The sequence below is a fragment of the Saxophila tyrrhenica genome (genome assembly GCF_035928015.1).
Source record: "Saxophila tyrrhenica strain CCFEE 5935 chromosome Unknown scaffold_14, whole genome shotgun sequence".
Classification (NCBI taxonomy): domain Eukaryota; kingdom Fungi; phylum Ascomycota; class Dothideomycetes; order Mycosphaerellales; family Extremaceae; genus Saxophila; species Saxophila tyrrhenica.
The window spans coordinates 431396-454325 of NW_027041746.1; the positions used below are offsets into that span (position 1 = coordinate 431396).

The following is a 22930-nucleotide window of genomic DNA, read 5'->3' on the forward strand; positions in this document are numbered from 1 at the left end:
AGTTCGCGTTCGTGAGGAGAAGGGGCAGGCGGCTGGTTGCTGGTCTCATTGCTTGGGCGCTGTAGGTAGGTAGTACCTACAAGACTGTCCCACCTAGCCCAGCCTCTAGAACGAGCATCTGACTCCGCCCGGCTACCATGAACTTCGACGGTCAAGGAGGAGGCAGCCGATAGTGCTCGACGCAGCTGTCGGGCCTGCCTCCGGGTCGATTCATTACAATTTGGTTTCCGTACCTGCGTCGTCCCGCGGGAGGGTCTTGCGAAGAACGGAAAGCACGCAATCGTCACCGTCACCCTGCATTACGGACGAAACGACCTGACGGGACGGGGAAGCCCTGGAGCGTCGGCGTGCGCGTCTGTCTGTCCCGTCAGCATTTGCTGTATTTGGAATTGTGCAGACGGGGATGTACGATGGTGCATTAGACGTGCTGCAGGGAGGGTGGTAGAGTTATGTCGACCGGGATGTAGGGTGATGCATTAGACGAGGATGGTAGATCGTGTCGACGGGCTGGGGGAAGGGCGATAGAGTTATGTCGACGGGCTGGGGGGAGGGCGATAGAGTTCTGTCAACGGGAACAGGAGGGGTTGTGGGTACCTCTGGTTTGGTAGTATGGACGTTGTGGTTGGACCCAGCAGGTTGGTTGTTTTTTGCCTATAGTGGTCTACGAGGATGTCTTCCTAGACGAGGCGGTTGCACACGAGCAACTACTGGTGGCGGTGGTTCTAGCGAGGCTCCTCGTTGCTGCTTGTGCTTTGCATTTGTGCATATGCAAGACGGCTGGTGGTTTAGCCGGCGGCGTTGGGTATCCGGGCTACTGTACAAGCAATTGTCATCGTGCTCGACCATAGTCTGGGAGATAGCCTACCTAGAAGACAGCGGTTACATGGATGCTGGAGTGGATGCTCGGTTGGCAGCAGTAGAGCCGACTGGAACGGGGGGCAACGGGATGGCGTTCTCACAAGCCATCCAGTACCGTGGTTCGACAACGCCATTCGACCGCAGCGAGAGAACCAGAATCGTTCTTCAGCTCGTCAAGCAAGCTCTGTTCTAGGTAGTTGCTTGCGGCGTGCGGCGTGCGGCGTGCAGCGACGCGAGGTGGTGGCCACGATTGTGCAGACAATATTGAGCTGAAGGTCGTATAGCCGGCCCTGCTCGAACCCTGGTTGTGCATTCGTTGCATGTGATGACAAAAACAGCTTCTCGACGCGGCGCTGTTTCCGCCGTCGGCCCCTCATTGCTAGCAGACCCTGAGAGCAGTACTCGGGCTCGAGACGAGGTTTCACAACAACGAGAGACAGATCATCAGGAACTCCAACGGTTTTCAATACTGGCACAGCCACAACGGCGGGCCTAAAGAGTAATATGCATGATCGACGCTCGTCGCTACGAGTCATTGAGAGAACTAGGTCTTTGCTCTTTGTGATTCCTTTGTGATCACTGATCAGATTTCAAAGGGGTTTCATCATGTTAGGTAAGAGGTTGCTTGGAGGTTGATTGTTGATGTGTCGTGCAGCGGAGCTGTTGTGGCTGTATGCACGATGTCGCAGTCGACGCCAGGCACCGCCAGGGGTGGGGGAGTCCAATCGCCGCTTCTCAATCAATCGAGATACGGTGCATGGTGTGGTTGATGTCGTCCAGCCCATATCGCCTACTCACTTCCTCGGAGAAGCCTAGTAGCTTTCTACTGCAATTGCTGGTTACGGCGCTTCTCCACGTCGCGCAATCGTGAAATTGCTTCACTTCGTAGTCCTGCCCGTCTGCAGGTGTAGCAGGTCTAGCGGGTATAGCAGGTCTAGCAGGTCAAAAACAAGGTCACTCGTCAGCTTTAGCTAGACGGTCTGGCTGGTCTGGCCAGGCCTACTCGCTCGCCGCTGAAACCTCGAGCATTACGTCGAATAATTACAGAGGAGTGGCTGTCCAAGAGGAAGAGATCCTTGTCATCATCACAATAAAAGGCCGCATTGGCCGTTGGGTGACCGGCTTGTGCCGCTCGTTGCAGCTCGCGCAGATCACCAGATGGAAGCCGGACCGACCCACATACACCAACGCGTTATCCAGATTGAGTGTGTAGTCAGTGGCGCTCGTGATTGATTGATTGATTGAGGGTCCGCCCTGGTTGCTGCGCATAGAGTCTGAGCAGACTTCCACCTAGCCATGCAGGCATAGATTGATGGAGTGAGGTCTGGTCGAAGATACAGATCCCCCGGTTGTGGCTACAGAGTTTGAGGCGAAAGACAGATCCCGAGAGGGCACAGACAGATTCCATTTTCTCGGATCCTCACAAGCGCGCAGGAACCAGCTCTGACTTTCATGGCTTGATATCCGGGCTGAGAAGGAGCATCACTGGCGGAAGTATCTTCACCGGGCCTTCTCGTCCGCGCTAGCCATCTCCACTGCGTGAGCGCTTCACCTGACGTCCAGCACGGATCTGGTTGTCCTTTGCAGACGCTAGGAGAAAGGCGCCGGAAGGGTTTCCATTGGAGGGCCAGGTTCTGCAAGCATTCGCCCGGCTTGCGAAGGCGTGATGGAGGAGGGCGAATTGAAGCGGAGACTAAGCAAGGCTATATGCAGCAGCAGCAAGCACAATCTCGCAGTGAGTCGAGTCAGTGAGATCGTCAGTCAGTGCGAGGCCGGAAGTGCTGGGAGTAGATCGCGGCCCATCTGAAGGCCCGCGGGAGTGGCAGCAGCTTTGCAACCAGACTTCACAACGAACATCACCTCATCAGCGAGCCCGACCGACAGAGTCTGAAGCAACCCCACAGAGATTGAGTTCCTCGCGCCCGCAACTCTATCACCTTCAACCACTCCGCCTGGTACCTGCGTGAAGGTAGAGCCATAACAACCACGACATCCACGACGCGCCGAATGTCTCCGGAAGCTGGGCAGACCAGGAGAGCGCACATATCGCTTCTTCCCACGACCACACTAACCATATCGGCATCGCGCGATCGTGTCTCCCGGAGCAAGGGCGAAATCAGTCGAGCGCATCCGCTCTAACACATAAGCACTTCGTGAGTCGCCCGCCGTGGGAGGTCGGCGATCATAAAGGCCTGGGCCTCTACCCGATACCCGGCTGTGTTGCCGACAAAGAGGTGCATCGAATCTCCTAGGGGGAGGAGTCCACTTCGTCCAGCATCCATCCACGTAATAGAGCTGCGCCCCTCGCACGGCCGGAGTCGGTAGCTATCGGAGGTCTTGTCAATTGAGGTGCCACTGGTGAGTCCTGCGCGATGGCGATGGCGCCAGATTTTTCGCCTTCGCCGCCGCTGACCCAAACCTGGCTTTGCAGAGGTTGTTGGACGCAGACCAGTTCCTCGGCGCGACTGCCCGCAACTTACCACTCCTTCCTTCCTCATACGCTCCGCAACTTTGTTCGCCTTGGGCTTTTGGGGTTGGATTACCACATTTACCTTTCGCTGCACCACCACTGGCACGCAACCTCGAAATTCTTCTGATCCTCCTCACCCAGTGTCTACCATAAGTTCACTGCCGAGAACCTTTTTATCTCTCCAGCATAAGCTTATCACTTACTTCGACACTCTAACCTTGCGCGTTCGCCGAACAGACGACTGACAACGACACGCGGAGCTGCTGTCGGTGCTACGCAGCGTTTCGACCGTCAGTCTTCGGCTTGCACCGCACTCACCTGCTCGGAGGACGTCCTTGCAAGAAAACCCACCATGAGTGGTGGCACTGGAGCAGGGCCTTTAGTGCCCACTTTCCATGGCTTCGTATCGACCACAACGGACGGTCTTATGTTGTTTGAGGCGTGCTTGAGTGGGAAGCTTCACCATGTACCCCGCCGGCCGCACGACAGAGAGCGCTCACACCTCATCAAGAGCGGCAGCATCTTCATCTACGAAGAGAACGCATCAGGCATCAAGAGATGGACTGATGGCGTCGCCTGGAGCCCGAGTCGCATTCTCGGCAACTTCCTCATCTACCGCGAGCTCGAGAAGCCATTCCCACCAGGCGAGAAGAAACGTGCAATGAAGCGCAAGCGACAAGGTGTTCCAGGTGACCCCTACCCTCGCCGCGACTCGGATGAGAACGAAGTGGGAGATCAGATCACGCCAATCACTCCTCCAACACCAACCGCGAACGGTGAAGTCAAGTCGGAGCAGCCCACCAGCGAAGCCGACAAGGACATGGAACGCCATCTGATCGGCTCGCTGGTAGACAGTTACGGCTTCCGACCGGGCGGCCTCGTGAAGAAGACCATGAGCATCACCATCAACAACATCTCGCACCACATGGTCTCTTATTACAACGTTGACGATGTGAAGAACGGCAAACTGCTCGGTCCTCAGGCCGACCCGCGTCTACACGGCATATCGATCAGACCGGAGCTGTACCTCAAGCAGAACTTCCGTTCACCTATCGAGGATGGCGAGCATCTCGCGCTCGACGGCAGCAATTCTGGTCACCCGCACATGCTCTACTCGACGGCAGGAGGGCCTTACGCCGTGCGACCAGGTCAATTCTTCCCCGGACAGCACTACCCGCAGTCGATGTATCAGATGCCACAGCCTGGCGCCAACGCTTATGGCCTTCCCAGCTCCGCGTGGCCCACCCAGCAAGGCGCACCGCCAGTCCAATACGGAAGTCATGCAGCTCAACAGCAAAACGGAGGAGCGATCGCGTACGGAAACCATCCAGGATACAATGGTACAGGATTCAACAACTACTACAGGCCGCAAGGGCAGCAAACCCCCAAGACTGAGGACGGGACGACGACAAGCTCCAACTCTATGGCGAGCTCCAACTCAATGTCGTACGCGAGTCAGTACGCACCTGCGTTCCCTTCCACATACGGATCGATGAGCACGTCGCGGCCGGCCTACAGCAGCACCACGATGCAGAGTCCATCCTACAGCAGCACGGCCATGCCGAGTCCGACAGCGCAGACGTATGCAGGCTACGGCTCGTCAGCACAGCACTACCGGTAGTTCATGGAATGTTGGGAGGCGTTTTTGTGGCGTAATCATTCACAGAGTCATGATGGAATAGGCGAGAGCAGTGTTTCAAAGAGGCGTCGATGGTGACATGAAGGCAATGGCTTGAAAGGACAGACACGAAGGGACACAGCTGTTATTATTCCTCAGCTTCGGGTGGTAATGGCATGGGTTCGCCGCGAGGAAAAGTGTTTCGCTGGCTTTATTGTAACTACATGTATTATACAGCATGGACATACACGATTGCTGTTGCTGTGATACCTTCCACGTTTCTTCATTTGCACTGCTTCACAAACTTTCTATCGTCACTGTTACACAGCAGCTCAGGAACAGGCTCGAGTCGTCGCCGTTATGATCTCCAAGCGAAACCTTGCTGATCTTCAACACCCTTGTCGCCGATCATCTCGTCTCGCGGTCGCACAGCATCCGCTATCCGGTGGAGCTCGATGGCCGAGGTCATGATATTTTGATCGAGCAGATCAGGGCCCCTCTAGTCCAACGAAACACGACTACTATCAGCGCTTACGCCGACCCCTCTCGCCGATCGCACACAATCGACACCAACGGATCCCGGTACGACGATGTGATTTCCGAGCTTGCGTGCAGTAGTAGCTTCGACTGGGGCCGGTTTCCTGCAGCGGAGAGAGATCCTTTCTTGCGCTAGCCAACGTTACGGGATCTCCAGCTTTCGCACTTCACCCCCCCCTTACGATGATGAGGAGGAGATGATACGACATGGCCTCCTGATCGATATGGCCAGTCTGGCTGGCTTGACGACACGACGAGCTTGTCGGCAGGCTGCACAAACGAACAGCGTCCAGACTGCTAGCCGCGGACGATGTCTTGCCAGCTGGTCAAAAGGGGACCCTCGTCATCTTCTGGTACGGTCGACACTACGGACCCCCTCTTCTTCGACCTGCGAATGGCCAACACAGCCGCGGTCTATCTCTCGGTATGCGTCCCCCCCCTCCACTACCACTTATTACAACCTCGCTGATACGACACCACAGCGGACCTCGCCCGCCGGCTATACCATGGTTACCACAACCACAGCATTCCCGTCTCGTCTCCGACGACGCCAAGCCGCGTTCCTCGCCGCCGCGGGGGGATGAAGTAAGTTCGGATTCCCATCGCTTCTCATATCCTCATACGAAAGAGCGAGAAAAAAAAAATGTTTCAGAACTTGGACCTACCGCATTCTGACGAGCATTGGCTTTATCTTTCCCCTGAATGCCCTGCCCACCCCACCTTCAACGGGGCGCAGCGCCATGGCGCAGAGGCTCCTCGTCCTTGGGCCGCGGAGATATTCACGCCGTGGTTTGATCTCGCGATCATATGTGCGGGCGGAGTCAGGGCCGAGATTTGGTGTCGAAGGCGGAGGCAACGGCTGCACGTGATTTCATATCACTCATCAGTTCTCTGCTATACTTTGGGCTATGGAACTCTGCCTACAACGCCCCGGGCAAACTCTGCTCGAGCAGCAGCAGCAGCGCGCACATCAGCATTCTCACTCACACCAACTGAAGCTAACGATTCACCCCCCAGAAACCACAAAATGGCGCCCCCAAACAACCAACAGCCCCTATCTCCAGGAGCATCGCCGCCGCCCGCACCCAAACCCGCGCCGTCCGCGACCGCGTCAAATCCTCCCTCCCCGGCCTGACGTCGCACGAAAACATCTACAACCTCCCCAACGCTCTCACGCTCTCCCGCCTCTTCGCCGCCCCGCTAACCGCCTACCTCCTCCTACACGACCACCACAAATACGCCCTCGCCCTCTTCGCCTACGCCGGCCTCACCGACCTCCTTGACGGCTGGATGGCGCGGAAATTCCACCTGCAGACCGTCGCGGGGAGCGTGATCGATCCGATGGCGGATAAAGCGCTCATGATCGTTTTGACTGTTACGTTGGCGGTCAAGGGCGCGATTCCGGTATACTTGGCGACGCTGATTCTAGGGCGCGATGCGAGTTTGGCGGTGGCGGCGATTTATTACCGCTACGCTTCGCTGCCGGCGCCGAAGACTATGATGCGGTATTGGGATTTTTCGCTGCCGAGCGCGGAAGTGCATCCGACGACCGTGTCGAAGTATAATACCCTCTTGCAACTCCTGCTCATCGGCTCCACGCTCGCGCTCCCCGTCGTCACTTCCGGCGGGCAGTACGCCGGCCTCCTCGGCGTAGGGGACGAGGTGTTGAAGCAGGGGATGCAGTATTTCCAGCTTCTGGTCGCGGGGACGACGGTGTGGAGCGGGCTGAGCTACGCTTTCTTGCGGAACGTCGTGACGATTCTTGGCAAGGATGAGGGACTAAAGGCGAAGCAGGGCGCGAGAGGGAGGGCGATTATTGGTGTGACGTTTGGGAGCGTGGTGGTGGTGGCGGGGTGGTTGGCGTGGGAGGTTGATGAGGAGGTACAAAAGATGGCCGAGCGGGAAGAGGATAGAAGGTAGTGAATAGTTTCTTGTAGGAACAGCACTTTATGCCCTGTAGAGCTAAGCGAGCTCCACCCTTCGATGACCCATCTCATCGGGAGTCTTTTCTATCAAGACATGAATGCTCAACCCCCATCCCAACCCAAACGGCAACATCCATGCACCTCGCCGTGTTTCCGAGCAAGACCATAATAATACACCCCCCCACTCCACATGCTCCTCAACCGACCTCCCCATCAATAACAGCCAATCGCTGCTTAACCGTCTTAGCCTTCTTACTCATCCCCTTCTTCTTCTTCGCCGCCGGCGGACCATCGCCGGCTGCCACGGGTGTCGCGGCACCGGAGGCATCGTTCGGGGGGCCGTCTTCGAACTTGCCCTCACCTATTTTCCACCAACGTCAGCAAAAGCCCCTTCATTGCAAAGTAGGAGGATGTCCGAGCTCACCTTCATGATACATATCATCCATACTAACCTCCTTGGCCCCCCTCTTCGCCCCTCCGCCGCCGGCGGCAGCAGGCGCCTTCCTCTTCTTCCCCCGGCCGCCCGCACCAGCAGGCCCCTTCGCCTCTTCCTCCAGCACCTCTGCCTCCCGCCTTTCAATCGCAGCCGCTTGCTCGTCATCCGCAAGCCACATCGCCATCTCCTTCGTGCGATTCGTGACCTTCTCGCCGCCACGATTATTGAAATCCACGACTTTATCCCCGCCCGCTTGGCCGGAAATGACGACGCGCTGCACTTCTTCTTTTTGCAGCGCGCGCTTGCGGATGCGCTCTTCGATCGTGCCGCGCGTGATCAGGCGGTAGACGGTGACTTGTCGCGTTTGCCCGAGCCGGTGCGCGCGGTCCATGGCTTGGGAGTCGATGGTGGGGTTCCAGTCGGAGTCGTAGAAAATCACAGTATCCGCGGAGGTGAGGTTGATTCCCAACCCGCCTGCGCGTGTGCTGAGCAAGAAGACGAAGATGTCGTTGCTGCTCTGGAAAGCGGCGACGGTGTCGCGACGGTCTTCGAGTTTGGTCGAGCCGTCGAGGCGGCAGTATTTGTAATTGCGGTAGGTGAGGTATTCTTCCATCAGGTCGATCATGCGGGTCATTTGGAAGTAGAGAAGGACGCGGTGGCCGCCTTCTTTCAATTGGCGCAGGAGTTGGTCCAGGCGGGCGAGTTTGCCGGAATCGGTGACGAAGCGGCGCATGCTGGGCACTTGGATTTGGGTGAAGCGCTGTTTTTGGGAGGCTGGCGCGGGTAGGAGGCCGGTGGGTGGGTACTTTGATGCCGGGAGCTTCGAGTGTAGCAAGGCAGATTCGGTCGGCGTGTTGACCGGGTAGAGTGCCCGGCGGATTGGGACGTTGAACAATGTCGACTCCTTCTCCGCCATCGCCTTGTCGCTCGGACACACCAGGTCGACCGGCGGCGCAGACGCAGGCGGGATGTAGCAGGCCTCGATGACGGAGTAGCCCTTCTCCTCAATCGAGTGTCGGGAGACGTTCATCAGCTTGTTCAAGATTCCATCCTGCGTGACGTCTGCAAGCGGCTTCCGGCTGTTGCGCTGAACGATATTGAGCATCGAATGCACAGGCGTGAACCCAGCATTCTCCTGCTCTTCCTCGTCATCATCGTAGGCGACCTTGAATCTGCCCAGTCGATCATGTTGCTGCAACACACCAACCGCGCGCTCGAAGATGCCTTTCTTCGCCGTGCTAGCCACATCAGTAGCCGACATGTCTATGAAGCGGAGCCAGGAGAAGGCGTTGCTTTTGACGACGTTGCGTTCGTCAAAGACACTGCCATCAGTCCCAAGGAACTTCGTCTTCCAGCCTGCTTTCTCGTTCTCGGGCCCAGCAACATCCAGCCTCCCCTGCCCTTCCGCAAGCATCTTCGGCAGCCAATACTCCACTTGTCCACGGACGCTATACGCCATCTGCACGAAGCTGCCCTCACGCATGAAACTTGCCGTCTCCGCGTAAGCGCTCATGGCAAGCGGGCTGGTGATCTCGGCTCGCTCGAACAAGTCCGGGTGATTGCACACCTTGCGGAACTGCATGACAAGGTTCATCAGCGTAGCTGTATCCTGGTCATCGCCCACAGCAGCCTTCTCGATCAGGTCCAGAATTGAGATCTTGTTGCGCAGATTTGTGTAGTAAGCCCGCTGGCGGTAGGTGAGGTCGCAGAAGACGTCTTCCTCAATCTTGTCACCCAGCTCCTTCTGCACGTGTTTCTTGATGCGACGAAGCATGAAAGGCTTCAAGATCATGTGAAGACGGCGCAGCTGGTCCTCATTGAGCTTGGTGTTGGACTGCGCGTGGTTCTCGATGTCCTTGCTGAACCATTCCGAGAACTCGTCGTGGGAGTCGAAGAGCGAGGGCATGATGAAATGCAGCAAGGCCCAGAGTTCTTGCATGTTGTTCTGGATAGGCGTGCCGGTGAGCAGGAGACGGTTGCGGCAGTGGAAGCCGAGCAGACTCTTCCAGCGCGAGCTCTGGCTGGACTTGATGGCTTGCGCTTCGTCGAGGATCATGTACTGCCACTTCACCTTCTGGAAGTACGCGGTGTCTTGCACAACCAACTGGTAACTCGTCACCAGCACATGGAAGGGTGACTCGCGGTTGTAGGTGATGTGCTTGCGGTCCCAGAACTTGCGCAAGATCTTCCGGTCTTTCGCAGAGCCCCAGTATGGCAGGACTTTGATATCCGGCACGAAGCGCGTGATCTCCTGCTGCCAATTGTGCAGGGTACTGGCAGGCGCGATGACCAAGAAAGGTCCCCAGATGTCGTGGACTTCAGCCAGGTATGCCATGACGGAGATACTCTGCACAGTCTTGCCCAGACCCATTTCATCGGCAAGGATACCGTTGATGCCTTGCTCGTACAAGTTGACCAGCCAATTGAGACCTTTGAGCTGGTACTCTTTTAGCTGGCAGTCGAGCATTTTCGGCTGGGTGATGTCCATGCTTTGCAACGAGGTCGGGTTCTGGAAGTTCATCTCTCCCTCGTCGAAGTTGTCCTGGGCGGCTTGTAGATCCATACTGTCGTTACCTTCTTGCTTGTCGAAGGCTCGCGCGCGATCTTGAGCCTCTTGAATGGCATGCTGTGCGTTCGCCATGGCCGCTTCTTGGAGCGCGGTCTCGTCCTCAGCGTCAAAGTCCAGGTCTTCAAAGTTAGTGACCTTGGCCTTGAGTTTGCCGTCAGGCATTTGGACGACATTCGCACCAGGCTTGTCCTCCACAGTCTGTGCGGTCGGCGCGACCCCATCGCCATCAACACCCGACTTCTCGATCTCATCAGTCTTGACCTTCTTGCCGATGAAATGGCTGTACAGCTCCGTCTGGCTGATCAAGAAGTTGAGCTTCCTCTTTTGCCGGTTGGCTTCGCGGTCTGCCTCAGCCTTCTTAGCCTTGTCGAGTTCTTGCTTCTCAGCGACCTTGCGACCTTCTCGCTCATCGCGCTCATTGCGCTTCCAGAAGCCGAGCATCTCCCGCATAGCCCTTTTCGCGCGAGCAGCAACATCCTTCGTGCTCTTGTTCGTGCGCAGCTGCCATCGTCGCGCCTCCTTGGCAGCCAGCTGGGCCGTCTTGCGAGCGTTCGACTGCTTGGTGTCCAGGCTGTTGTTCTTGATACGGACGACCTTTGGCACACTCTTGGCAATATCCCGCGAGATCTGCTCGTAGATCTGGTTGTACCCCTTGCTCTCGAACTTCGCCATGCCCGTCAGACCAGCCGTGGGCTGCATGTCGAATGCCGTAGGGGCAATGTCGGAGAGTTCGGAGTCCTCGCGGTCCATCTGGCGGCGGCGCTCGCCGTAGCTCAGCAATCGCTCTTCCTCCTTGGGAGCGAGAGCTGGCAGATCTTGGCCTTGGTCGAGGAATGCCTGTCCACGAGCAGCGTTGTCCTTCTCGGCTTGCTTCTGCTCTTTGCTCTTGCGAGCGCGTACACCGCTGGCGCCGCCTCTGCCCGCCTTTGCGCGACCACGTGCTGATGCCGAGTACTCTGGCGTGCCCTCCTCGTTCATGCTGTTGGTGCTGTAGAAGGATGTCATGAGCCCGCCCTCCATCGCGACCTCGCGCTCTCTTCTCCCAAGTGCAGCGTTGTTGTGAGGAGACTCATGCCGGAACTCCTTCGATGGAGTGATGCCTTGAAGTCGGCTGTGCGTGTCCCGGATCTTCTTCTCGTAGCGCTGAATCTCCTTCTCAAGGCGAGCCTTCTCTTCGTCGTCCTGCACGTTCGCCAGACTCTGAATCGCCTCATCGAGCTTGACCTGCTCGTCCGCAATAGCCTTCTCGCGCCTTCGCTTGCGCTGCTGATCCTTCTTGCGCTCCTTGTCCTCTTCGACCTCCTTCTGGCGCACCTCCTCAGCCACCTCGTTCTCATGCGCGTCAATGAACGCCTGTCGCTCCGCCTCTGCAGCATCATTAAAGTGTTCGTAGAACTTGCCCATGAGGTTTGCGCGGCGCCGCTTGCGCTTCACCCCTTCGTTGGCTTCCAACTCCAGAGTGCGCTTGTCACTGAGCTTCTTGTAGTTTTCCTTCTGCTCGCGCGCAAAGGGATGGTCCTCGTTCTCAACATCCGACAGATCCATAGCCTGTATTTCGGCCCAAGCACTCTCAGTCGCTTTTATCGTTAAGGATGGCGGACCCGTCTGCGGTGGCAGAGACGCGCGAGGAGGCTGCGCTGACGGACGTGGTGGATCTAGCGGCTCTTGCTTCATCTTTGTGGGCGGTGCTTGTGAGACGCTTGATGCCCTGCTCGCTTTCCGGCTGTGCGGCTTCGCAGCCATGCTGCTCACTGGCGATGGCGCCTTGGTTTTCACCTCTGGTGTAGTTGGCGCAGCTTCACTGAGGATGTTGTTCATCGACATCGGGTTCGACCTTCGCGGCGCAGGTTGTGAGGAGGTATTGGAATCTTGGCTGGTGGAGTGCGCGTGGGTGTGGTTGCCGTTGGAGCGCACAGTATCGTAGTTTAGCGGCGGGGATGTCAAGCTCGGTGGTGGACCTGGATGCGCGTGAGATGCGGGGGAGGATTGGTTCGGAGGAGGCATGAAGGCGGGATGTGGTTCGTGGGGGTGGCCGTTCATGAAGGATGGTCTAGGTGGAGGAGGTGGAAAGCTGTGTTGGTTGAAAGAATGATCGCGTTGCTAGCGGTAATCAGTATTGATAGCTCAGAATGAATGTGAATTTCCGGGCATGGCTTACCTGGACCGGCGAGCGAGGCTGGTATGGAGTGCCATTCACGCTCTGCTCGCGCATCCCTGCTCTTGCTTCGCTTGTAGGGTCATAGTAGCCTGAAGGCGGTCGGTCGCGTGCTGTCGGCGAGGGTGGTGGTGGGAAGCGGGTGGATGTGGGTGAGACGGGGAGGCTCTGGTAGTGGTTCGGCGATGGAGGGACGCCGGAAAATGAGCCAGTCCTGTTGTGGCTCGCAGGTGAATAGGCATTCCCTTGCGCCTGACCCTGTGCGGGCGAAGTGGGCGTTTGCCGGCGATCCGCAGAAAACATGGTGGGCTTGCTCTTGATGTGCTGCTAGGACGATCGAGGAGCCATGTCGTGTATGTCTGGGCGATGTCCGTCGATGGAACTGCCTTGCCTTGGTGTCGGGTTCGTGATGGACAGGTCTATCGTTGTTCTCGCCGTGCAGCAGAGTCGAGGCTGCGGTGGCCGACTCGCCTATCCCTAGGTCCGAAGGTGAATGAGCGAGCAATCGACAATTCACGCTTCGGCTGTCCGCGTGGACGCGCGAGGCACGGGGATGCACGAGACGGCGGCGGTGATGAATTGGTGGATTTCGGTGGAGGGGGGATGGATGGATGGATGGACACGGTGATGGACGGTGGATGACGGAGAGCAGTGGCGCTTGGTGTTGGAATCCAGCCAAGGGGCTTTCGCCTTCCGTGCCTCATCTTCCACAATCCATCTGCCAGCACCACCTACTTTTAACAGTATACAGAGGTGAAGTCTGATATATCCCAAAAGAGACGAGATGATTATTGTGGCGTGGTACTCGCATTTCGATTGGTCTATGTTTCTACCTGTCAAGTTCGTCGTTGTATGCTTCTCTTCAAACAAAGCCTCGCAGACAATCGGAGCTGCAAAGCTGACTTCGTCAATTCGTGCCTTTGAATCGGCGCAATCCGTGGAGTTGAGAGGGAGTTCCAGATTCGGCGCTAGCACGTGATTGGTTGGAAAAGCTTCCTACATTTTTCTGAGCTCTTTCGCTTCAAACCATCTCGAATGCGACTTCGACAACCAAACAGCACCTACACAAGATGGCCTCGGTATACAAATCAGTATCCAAAAAGAAGGCCACGTCCCAACAACCCACCGAAAATGGCGACTCCAAACCCAAGAACCGCCAACGCCTCCTCATCCTAAGCTCCCGCGGCGTAACATATCGGTACTTCCACCACACCCACCACTCCCCCTCTATACTAATACCATACAACAGACATCGCCACCTCCTCGCCGACCTCCACGCCCTCCTCCCCCACTCTCGCAAAGACGCCAAACTCGACACCAAAACCGACCTCCCTCAACTCAACGAACTCGCGGACCTCTACAACTGCAACAACATCGCCTTCTTCGAGGCCCGCAAATCCCAAGATCTGTACCTCTGGCTGTCCAAACCGCCCAATGGCCCGACGGTGAAGATGCACTGTCAGAATATCCACACGATGGAGGAGCTGAATTTCACGGGGAACTGTTTGAAGGGGAGCAGACCGGTGTTGTCTTTTGATGCGGCGTTCGAGAAGCAGGCGCATCTGCGGGTGTTGAAGGAGTTGCTGACGCAGGCGTTCGGGGTGCCGGAGCGGGCGAGGGGCGGGAAGCCGTTCGTGGACCATGTGATGGGGTTTACGGTCGCGGGGGGGAAGGTGTGGGTGCGGTGCTATCAGATCTCGGAGACGGAGGCCGGCAAGGGGAAGACGGGGGACGGGGACGTGGAGATGCCGACGGTGAACGGGAAGGGCAGCGAGACGAATCTGAGTCTGGTGGAGATTGGGCCAAGATTCGTGCTGACGCCGATTGTGATGTTGGAGGGCAGTTTTGGCGGGCCGGTGATTTATGAGAATAAGGAGTTTGTGAACCCGAATCAGGTGAGGAGTGATTTGAGGAGGGCGAAGGCGGGGCGGTATAATAAGAGGGCCGAGGGGACGGTGGAGAGGAAGGTGAAGAAGAGGGATCTGGGGTTGAGGACGGGTGAAGGGAGGAGGGAGGTCAACGAGCTCGACGATCGGGTGTTGTTCGCTTGATCTGGCTGGTATGCTCTTGCTGAAACATTTAGCGTGGCGTTGGGCGGTACTCGTGGAAGCTGCATGTACGAAGGTATGATAAGTGCTTGCCTCCTAAAACTTCTCAAACATCGTATCTTCAACAGGGACATCTCACGTCTCCATCCCTTCAGTGTTACGTCTCCATCCCTTCGAGATCATCTCATCATCAACGTCCGCAGACACAAGACAGTATCGCTTCACACATTCATGAGAGCAGGACAAACCGTCATTCTTCCACAGTGCTATCCAGCGACGATCGACGACAAGGTACCAACGCTGTCCAGACTCGCTCGCAAGCATGCCGGAGAATCGCAGGAAGTACAAGCGTCCGTCGCCTGCTTCTAAACCCTCATTCTCCACGCCAGTCGAGACCTCGAACAACGCCGCCGAACCCGACGCTACCACGCCGAAACCAGCTCCCAGCGAGAATGCCTCCCGACCTCCCATGATGCCCACAGCAGCCACCACCCCATCTGCCCTCCACACCGACGACTCCAAACCCGCCCCCGACTCCTCCCTACCAACACCCAACAGTTCCAACCCCGTCCCCTCCAACCTCCCCATCCCCCCGCCCACCTGCAAAACCTTCCACTTCCCCCCCGCTCCCTCCGGCGCCCAGGACCTCAACCACCTCGCCGCCCTCAGCTTCCTCACCAGCATCACCTCTTCGCCCGGCCACTTCGACCGCGGGCATTTGGTCGCCTCCGCCTTCGAAACCATACCATCCACGCCGGAGCTCGCGAGTTATGTAAGGCTGTGCGCGGCGGCGTTGACGGCGGTGCTGGATTTGGTGGCGTGGGATCATTTGCGGGAAGTGCTGGGGGGTTGTATGGAGGAGGTTGTCGGGATTTGTGGGTGGGTGGGGGAGTTTGAGATGGTTAAAAAGGAGGTGAGGGGGGGGAGGGGGGTGTGGGAGGATGTGAATGGTACTAAACAAGTCGAGGCTGAGCTGAAGGAACTCGATGATTGCGTAAGTCTTTTCTTTTGCTCGCACTCCTTGCCCTTCTTTTTGCTGTGAGGTGTGAGTGGCTAACGGACATGACGAGAACACAGCTCTCCCTCCTCCGCACCTCCTCCTCAGACCCCTCCCACTACGCCTCCCTCACCGCACCCGCCTCCCGCGCCCTAACCGCCTACATGCAGAGCCCAGCCTACACGCAACTCCTCTGCGACTACCAGACCATTGACGCCCCGACGCCGTAGGAACGCTGGTCCGTCCCCGTCGATGACAAATCCGCCGTGGAGATATATGCGTTTTTTCGGGAGAGGGTGGTTGAGGTGTTGGTTGCGCTGGGGAGGGTCGAGGGGAGGGGGGTGAGGGTTTCGGCTGAGCGTGGGGATACGGGACGGGTTGATGGGGATGAGGAGGGGGATGAGGAGAGTGAGAGTGGCTCGCTGGCCCATTGCGGCGACTGCGAGAATACCTGGTCAGAATGCGATTGCCTCGTCGAGGACGTGTGTCATCACTGCGACCTCACGTACTGGGACTGCGAGTGCGAGTGCGAGTGCAGCGAGTGCAAGCGTCAGGCAGAGAAGGCTGAAGTCGCTTTTGAGCTGAGCGAGAAGTGCGCCGGGTGTGGGTGGGCGGTTGAGAGGTGTAGGTGTTGGGGCTGTGGGTGTGGGGATGTGGAGGCGAGGCATGGGGTGGAGGAGTGTAAGGCTGTGAGGGAGGCGCGGGCGGGGAAGACGGGTGGGAAGGAGAATGGTGGGCGTAAGGACTGTGGGGGTAAAGAGGAACGCGAGGAAGCTGCTTCGGAAAAGGAGAGGTTGGATAGTCCAGTCGTTGCCACCGCTGAGAGCAGAGCCGATGGGAAGCATGTCGGTGCGAAGGGGACACCAGGCGACGAGGAAGACGTTGCGGCGTCAATGAACCTGATGCAGCTGCACCGCTCGGAGCACGGCCTTCCGTGAGTTTTCGTAGCAGAATTCAGTGCCTCACTTCGTTCACGGCATACACCAAGCGAAGCACATGTCCACATTTCATCTCCTCACCGGAATCGTTGTGAATATTTGGGTGATCGAATCGTTTTGCTCAGTTTAATCGCTACGAGCATCGAGTGGTAAGGTAGATGTCAGCGCAGCATCAGGTCGGCCAATCTCGCACAACCAGCCATGATACACTGCAACCCTTCTTTTCTAAGAACGCCATGCATGCCAGCGACCACATCGTCGTCCTCGCTCTTTTGGAGAGTCCCGCTTCGCGCACTCATATCGAGCTAGGGTAGAGCATTATCCGCACCATCGCACCGAAGCTCTTTGGCGGCAGGTTGTGCTTGAACTGCGCCCTTACTACGCCGGAATTGCCTGTTCCCACATCGTCAGTACTGTCCTCTTCATTCTCGACAGCCCTCCACTGCTGCTTTTTGGTGTGTCTGCTCACCATGTGTTCGCGTCACCTTGCCCCAGATGACCCTTATCTTCGTGCCGCGGATCTCCCTCTTGCCCCGGTACACGTATGCGATGCGCTTGCCGAGGTAGAAGGTAGCGTCCTTGGTGTTGTCCACACCCTCGATTTCGATGAGCGAGGTACCTGGGTTGGTGTTCCTCTTGCCTGTATCGTGCAGTTATGTTAGTATCGAGGCGGCTGGAGGACGACTTTGCGGATGGGTTTACGAACCGCGCTGGTACGAGATGTGCTTGCCCCTGTGAGAGTGTATGTTAGCATGGCTCAACCCATATGTTTGAATATCCTCATTTTTGCGCAGGGTGTCGCGGGATGTAGACGTACTTCACGTATAACCGGTGACCTGCGACCTTCTCTGCCATGGTGTCGGTATTGTTCCGGGGACGAAGCAAGCGGTTCCAGAGAGAGTGTTGTTGGAGTGGTGGTATTGACTTGAGGTGGATATGCTTCTTCGAGATGTGGTCGCGAATTTGCGGGTGCTGCCGAAGGTGTGGCTTGGCGCTGATGCCTCAGGCAAGACACCGCTTTGTCATCCACTACATTCACTTCTCACTGCATTGAACAGTCTTCTGCTCTTCGCACCACTCTAGATGTGTTGGTGGCGATGACTTGCACGATAGAGTGAGAGAGTAGCAGACTGTCAGCATCGCGACGAAGAACAGTCAATGCCGACCACCGTACCTCGTTGCACATCCCGTACCACAGTCTACGGTGCAATGTAGGACGGCGGGTAAATGACCAGCGGATCAGTCGGAGATATGACGAGAGCTTCTGTAAGCAGATGCATTACGTTCCACGTACCATCAATCGGTGTGAGGCTGGTAGATAGCATATACTGCGATTGAAGCTCGCTGTTTGACCGTACAAATACCATCTGGACTTGTAGATGCTGGAGAAGGAAGCAGCAACTGAGCATTGAGAAGTTGTCCCGTCGTTTCGGCATTAGTTGCATCACGAAGCCCGTCCTCCGTCAGAAGTGAATCGCAGATCCCCACAGAGGCGACATCGTGCAGAGACTCGCTAGCTCCAAAGATTTCTCAACATCACAACCTCTTCGTTACCTTCGCCTCTTCCGCCGAACCTCACCTCATCCCCTCACAAACCACAATGGCCGACACGTACGTCCCGCGCTGAGTGCCACTGGCGAACAACATGCTGACTGAATCGCAGTATCATCCACCAAGATGAGCCGCAAGGTGTTGGGTAAGACTTGACCTCTTCCTTTTCTACCGTGCGATATGGAGAGCGGCGAGAGGAATGCTTCGCGGAGGGAGTAATTGGAGGTGCAATCCTCGCTCTGTCGCAATGTTTCCAACCATATCTCCAAAACCGCCCCACCTTGCTATCTTCACCGCATTGCTGACATCTCTCCCACCACAGCAACATGGAGCTCAAGGACAACACCGTCGTGGTGGTCCTTGGTGCGTCCGGCGACCTTGCGAAGAAGAAGACCTTCCCGGCACTGTTCGGCCTCTATCGCAATGGCTTCCTCCCCAAGGATGTCAAGATCGTGGGCTATGCCCGGACGAAGATGGACCACGAAGAGTACCTGCGTCGCGTCAAGAGCCACATCAAGACGCCCACAAAAGAGTTGGAGCAGCAGTCTGAAGAGTTCTGCAAACTCACCACCTACGTGAGCGGGCAGTACGACCAGGACGACAGCTTTCAGAACCTGGAGAAGCACCTGCAGGAGGTGGAGAAGGGACAGAAGGTCAACAACAGAGTGTTCTATATGGCCCTGCCTCCCAGCGTGTTCATTCCCGTCAGCGAGCACCTGAAGAGGAACAACTACCCCAAGAGCGGCATTGCTCGCATCATCATCGAGAAGCCGTTCGGCAAGGACCTGGAGTCCTCTCGTGAGCTCGATCGCGCTCTGCGGCCCAACTGGAAGGAGGAGGAGACCTTCCGTATCGATCACTATCTCGGCAAGGAGATGGTGAAGAACATCCTCATCCTCAGGTTCGGCAATGAGTTCTTCGGCGCAACCTGGAACCGCAACCACATCGACAATGTGCAGATTACCTTCAAGGAGCCCTTCGGTACTGAGGGTCGTGGCGGGTACTTTGACGAGTTTGGCATTATCCGCGACGTGATGCAGAACCATCTCCTGCAGGTGCTCACGCTCTTGGCGATGGAGAGGCCAATCTCTTTCTCCTCTGAGGACATCCGTGACGAGAAGGTGCGCGTGCTTCGCGGCATGCCCTCCATCGAGCCCAAGAACGTCATCATCGGCCAGTACGAGAAGTCGCTGGACGGCACGAAGCCTGGTTACAAGGAGGACGACACTGTTCCCAAGGAGTCGCGCTGCCCTACGTTCACTAGCATGGTCGCATACATCAAGAACGAGCGCTGGGACGGTGTTCCTTTCATTCTCAAGGCTGGCAAGGCTCTCAACGAGCAGAAGACGGAGGTGCGCATTCAATACAAGGACGTGACGAGCGGAATCTTCAAGGACATCCCCCGCAACGAGCTGGTGCTTCGCGTGCAGCCCAACGAGAGCATCTACATCAAGATGAACTCCAAGCTGCCTGGCTTGAGCATGCAGACCACCGTCACAGAGCTCGACCTCACCTATCGGAGACGCTTCTCTGACCTCAAGATTCCTGAGGCGTACGAGTCGCTCATCCTCGACTCGCTGAAGGGCGACCACAGCAACTTCGTGCGTGACGACGAGCTTGACGCTTCGTGGCGCATCTTCACCCCACTCCTCCACTACCTGGATGACAACAAGGAGATCGTGCCCATGGGCTACCCGTACGGTCAGTAATTCGTTCTATCCTCTTTCTAAACATCCGCTAACACGTTTCCAGGCTCCCGCGGCCCCGCCGTCCTTGACGACTTCACCGCCAGCTACGGCTACAAGTTCTCCGACGCCGCCGGCTACCAATGGCCCCAGTCGTCCACAGAGCCCAACAAGCTCTGATCCACTCCTCCCCTCAAACCCTCGAAGTCGTCCATCCTGAAAAGTCAACGAAAAGCAAGATGTTCAACGCCGTACACGACACCGCTCGAGCAACGCCCGTGCGCGGCGCGATTTGGAAGCGGTGGGCGGCGTAGCGTCCACCATTGTAACCATACTGAGGCAGAGACGGGTGGCCGTATGCATGGTTGGTGTGCTCGTGGCTTTTTGGAGACGATTGATGTGATGTGATTCGGGATCGGTGGGTTGGGAGAGTCTTAATGGATATGAATGGACCTCGTCTGGCGCTCGCTCTTTGATAGACTTTGGGCGGGTGGTATGATGGGATGTAGAAATGTTGAAATGAACACATCTGAGATGACTTTTTCCTGTCTATGATATCCTCGTGTTACTATACCTTGTGTTGCATGTGATCGTCGAGCATCTCGCGCTCGGACGCGCCTGACCTAAGAGGCAAGCTCGACTTCGGATCTCGTCCAACCTCAACTGCACCTCGAGACACCTTGTCTTTGATAGCCTTGTACCATCCCTTGCTTAAGTACATCCACGTACACCAGACTAGCATCAATGCTGCTATAACACGATCTCCTTCGCCGCTTCGCGCGGCACCTCGGAACGCACACAGAAGAACACACGATATCCCTCACAATGGCCATACCAACACTCTCCTGGACCGGCCAGCCCCGAATCAAAGGCTCCACCGAATCCCTCCGCATGTTCCTCCTCACTGCCAGCGTAATCGGGCTCCAATTCGCTTGGGGCACTGAAGTACCTCCCTCCCCCCCCCCTTCACCATCATCCTCCTACTAACCCGTAGATCTAGCTAACCTACTGCACCCCCTACCTCCTCTCCCTCGGCATGTCGAAATCCCGCATGTCTCTCGTCTGGACCGCCGGGCCCCTCTCCGGGCTCATCGTGCAACCTCTTGTAGGCATGATGTCGGATAAGAGCACGAGCAAATACGGGCGCAGGAGGCCTTTTATGCTGGCTGGCACGGTGGCGGTGGGGGCGTGTTATTTGGTGTTGGGGTGGGCGAAGGAGATTGCGGGGTGGGTTGTTGAGGGGGTTGAGGGGGTGAGGTATACCTGTCCTTTTTACGCGCATGCTGGGATTGGGGGTAGGGGTGGCCAGAGGAGGTGAGATGGGATGAGTGCTGACTGTTGGTGTGCGGCAGAGGAGGAAGTTGGCGATTGTGATTGCGGTGGGGGATATTTATGTGTACCAAACCCATGGGCAACACCCTACCATGTCTGAGACATTCGCTAACCCATTTGCCCTTTTGTTTGCAGGCTCGACTTCGTCATTAATGTAGCACAGTCAACGTGCAAAGCGCTGATCGTCGATACACTGCCGATTGAGAAACAGCAACTCGGAGCCGCCTGGGGTGAGTACGTCTTCCCGCTCCTCTATCTCTACTCGTGACCTCATTCAGGGGCGACTGCTGACATCCGGCAGTTAGCAGAATGGGCGGCATAGGCCATCTCATGGTCTACGCCATCGGAGCTCTGGACCTGAATTCTATGTTCGGCAGCTTCCTAGGCGACACCCAGTTCAAGAAGGTCTGTGTGATCGCGGCGATAGCTATGAGCATCGCCCAATGCACGACCGCCTGGGCAGTCCAAGAGCGCGTCTTGGTTAGGGACGGCGGCAAAGAAGGCGAGAAGGAGCAGAGTCTCATGGTACTGCTCTCGCAGACGTTTTCAACGATATTGAACGTCCCTGACCGCATCCAAGCCATCTGCTGGGTGCAGTTCTGGAGCTGGATCGGCTGGTTCCCTGTCCTCTTCTACGGCAGTACGTGGGTTGGAGAAATCTACCTCCGCTACGAAGTCCCCTCCTCCGACCACAAATCTGACGACGCTCTGAACGAAGTCGGCCGACACGGGAGCATGTCCTTGATCGTCTTCTCAATCGTAGCGACCATCTGCTCCATAGTCCTCCCCTGGCTCATCCACAGCCCAGACGACAACGACAAACCCGCCTACACCGCCCGCCCACCCACCATCCTCGAACCGGTCCTTAGCAAGGTCCGCTTCCGCAAACCCTCCCTCCTCACCGCCTGGGCAGTCGGCTGCCTCCTCTTCTCCGCCGCCATGATCTGGGCCCCCATCGTCCAATCAGTCCAGTTCGCCACGGTCTTGGTAGCCCTCCTCGGCGTCTCCAACGCCATCGCCACCCTCTCCCCAGCCACCTTCCTCGGCGTCGAAGTCAACCGCCTCAGCACCGGCTTACCGTACACCAGCCGCGTGTCCTCCGGCAGCAGCGGGAAGCGCAGCGATTCGATCGAACTAGACGGCACCACGGACTCGCCGCCTCGGATCTTGCACCTGCGGCACGACTCGAACGCTTCAGTGCAATCGTCTTCGACGGGCGAGTTGTCGGGGATATACCTCGGTATTCTGAATATTTACACCACGCTGCCGCAATTCGTAGGCACGGCGATTAGCTGGGTCGTGTTTTCGCTGCTGGAGCCGGGGAAGAGTCCGGAGTTGGCGAAGGAGGCAAGGCCGGGGGAGCATCATGCGGCGGAGGGGGTGAGTGGGATTAGTGTTTGTTTGTTCAGTAAGTCTTCTTCCTGGGTGATGAGGTGGAAGTGAGGTGGTGCTAATTTGGGTATGAACAGTTGGAGCACTGAGCTCTGTCGTCGCTGCTCTTGCGACTAGGAGGTTGAAAGGGAGCTATTAGACGTTAGACATTAGATGCACGTTTAGAAGACTCGTACGGAGGCATCAGACAAGCTGATTCCGATGACCTCCTGTTTCTCATCTCTGTCTCCTCTTCACGGTACTCGGCAGGCGGCTACCAGCCCCCGGTTGCCTCTCTTCTGACTCCACGAGGAGATGCGAATGAACGCATTGTTACATCTGGTAATATGTCTGCATATACGTCTCTACATGTTATCAATACCATCATGCTTCATTGCCCCTCCAGTAGCTGGCAGCGTTGCCTCCCAATCAATGCATAT

The 22930-nt window shown here is 57.0% G+C and overlaps 8 protein-coding genes across 8 annotated transcripts; 6 read left to right on the plus strand and 2 right to left on the minus strand.

Annotated features, from left to right (window-relative positions):
• Nucleotides 1–3680: 3680 nt before the first annotated feature.
• On the plus strand, nucleotides 3681–4949 carry sge1_1 (Global transcription regulator sge1; the record flags this gene model as incomplete). Its single annotated transcript, XM_064805716.1, has 2 exons — nucleotides 3681–4642; nucleotides 4694–4949. The coding sequence occupies 2 exons, from the start codon at nucleotides 3681–3683 to the stop codon at nucleotides 4947–4949; spliced, it is 1218 nt and encodes a 405-aa protein (XP_064656176.1).
• Nucleotides 4950–5793: 844 nt separating this feature from the next.
• Nucleotides 5794–7403, plus strand: LTR77_008485 (uncharacterized protein; the record flags this gene model as incomplete). The annotated part of the gene is made up of 2 exons (XM_064805717.1): nucleotides 5794–5907; nucleotides 6501–7403. 2 exons carry the CDS (start codon nucleotides 5794–5796, stop codon nucleotides 7401–7403), a joined length of 1017 nt encoding a protein of 338 aa, XP_064656177.1.
• A 202-nt stretch (nucleotides 7404–7605) lies between these two features.
• Nucleotides 7606–12871, minus strand: INO80 (putative DNA helicase ino80; the record flags this gene model as incomplete). The annotated part of the gene is made up of 3 exons (XM_064805718.1): nucleotides 7606–7769; nucleotides 7833–12513; nucleotides 12572–12871. The coding sequence occupies 3 exons, from the start codon at nucleotides 12869–12871 to the stop codon at nucleotides 7606–7608; spliced, it is 5145 nt and encodes a 1714-aa protein (XP_064656178.1).
• A 767-nt stretch (nucleotides 12872–13638) lies between these two features.
• BRX1 (Ribosome biogenesis protein brx1) lies at nucleotides 13639–14619 on the plus strand (the record flags this gene model as incomplete). The annotated part of the gene is made up of 2 exons (XM_064805719.1): nucleotides 13639–13766; nucleotides 13818–14619. 2 exons carry the CDS (start codon nucleotides 13639–13641, stop codon nucleotides 14617–14619), a joined length of 930 nt encoding a protein of 309 aa, XP_064656179.1.
• Nucleotides 14620–14938: 319 nt separating this feature from the next.
• Nucleotides 14939–15843, plus strand: LTR77_008488 (uncharacterized protein; the record flags this gene model as incomplete). The annotated part of the gene is made up of 2 exons (XM_064805720.1): nucleotides 14939–15610; nucleotides 15694–15843. The coding sequence occupies 2 exons, from the start codon at nucleotides 14939–14941 to the stop codon at nucleotides 15841–15843; spliced, it is 822 nt and encodes a 273-aa protein (XP_064656180.1).
• Nucleotides 15844–16973: 1130 nt separating this feature from the next.
• RPL33B (60S ribosomal protein L33B) lies at nucleotides 16974–17406 on the minus strand (the record flags this gene model as incomplete). Its single annotated transcript, XM_064805721.1, has 3 exons — nucleotides 16974–17191; nucleotides 17258–17283; nucleotides 17369–17406. The coding sequence occupies 3 exons, from the start codon at nucleotides 17404–17406 to the stop codon at nucleotides 16974–16976; spliced, it is 282 nt and encodes a 93-aa protein (XP_064656181.1).
• Nucleotides 17407–18151: 745 nt separating this feature from the next.
• Nucleotides 18152–19967, plus strand: ZWF1 (Glucose-6-phosphate 1-dehydrogenase; the record flags this gene model as incomplete). Its single annotated transcript, XM_064805722.1, has 4 exons — nucleotides 18152–18162; nucleotides 18215–18247; nucleotides 18425–19803; nucleotides 19855–19967. 4 exons carry the CDS (start codon nucleotides 18152–18154, stop codon nucleotides 19965–19967), a joined length of 1536 nt encoding a protein of 511 aa, XP_064656182.1.
• A 645-nt stretch (nucleotides 19968–20612) lies between these two features.
• Nucleotides 20613–22600, plus strand: LTR77_008491 (uncharacterized protein; the record flags this gene model as incomplete). Its single annotated transcript, XM_064805723.1, has 6 exons — nucleotides 20613–20732; nucleotides 20788–21039; nucleotides 21140–21183; nucleotides 21255–21349; nucleotides 21421–22499; nucleotides 22589–22600. 6 exons carry the CDS (start codon nucleotides 20613–20615, stop codon nucleotides 22598–22600), a joined length of 1602 nt encoding a protein of 533 aa, XP_064656183.1.
• Between the last annotated feature and the right edge of the window lie 330 nt (nucleotides 22601–22930).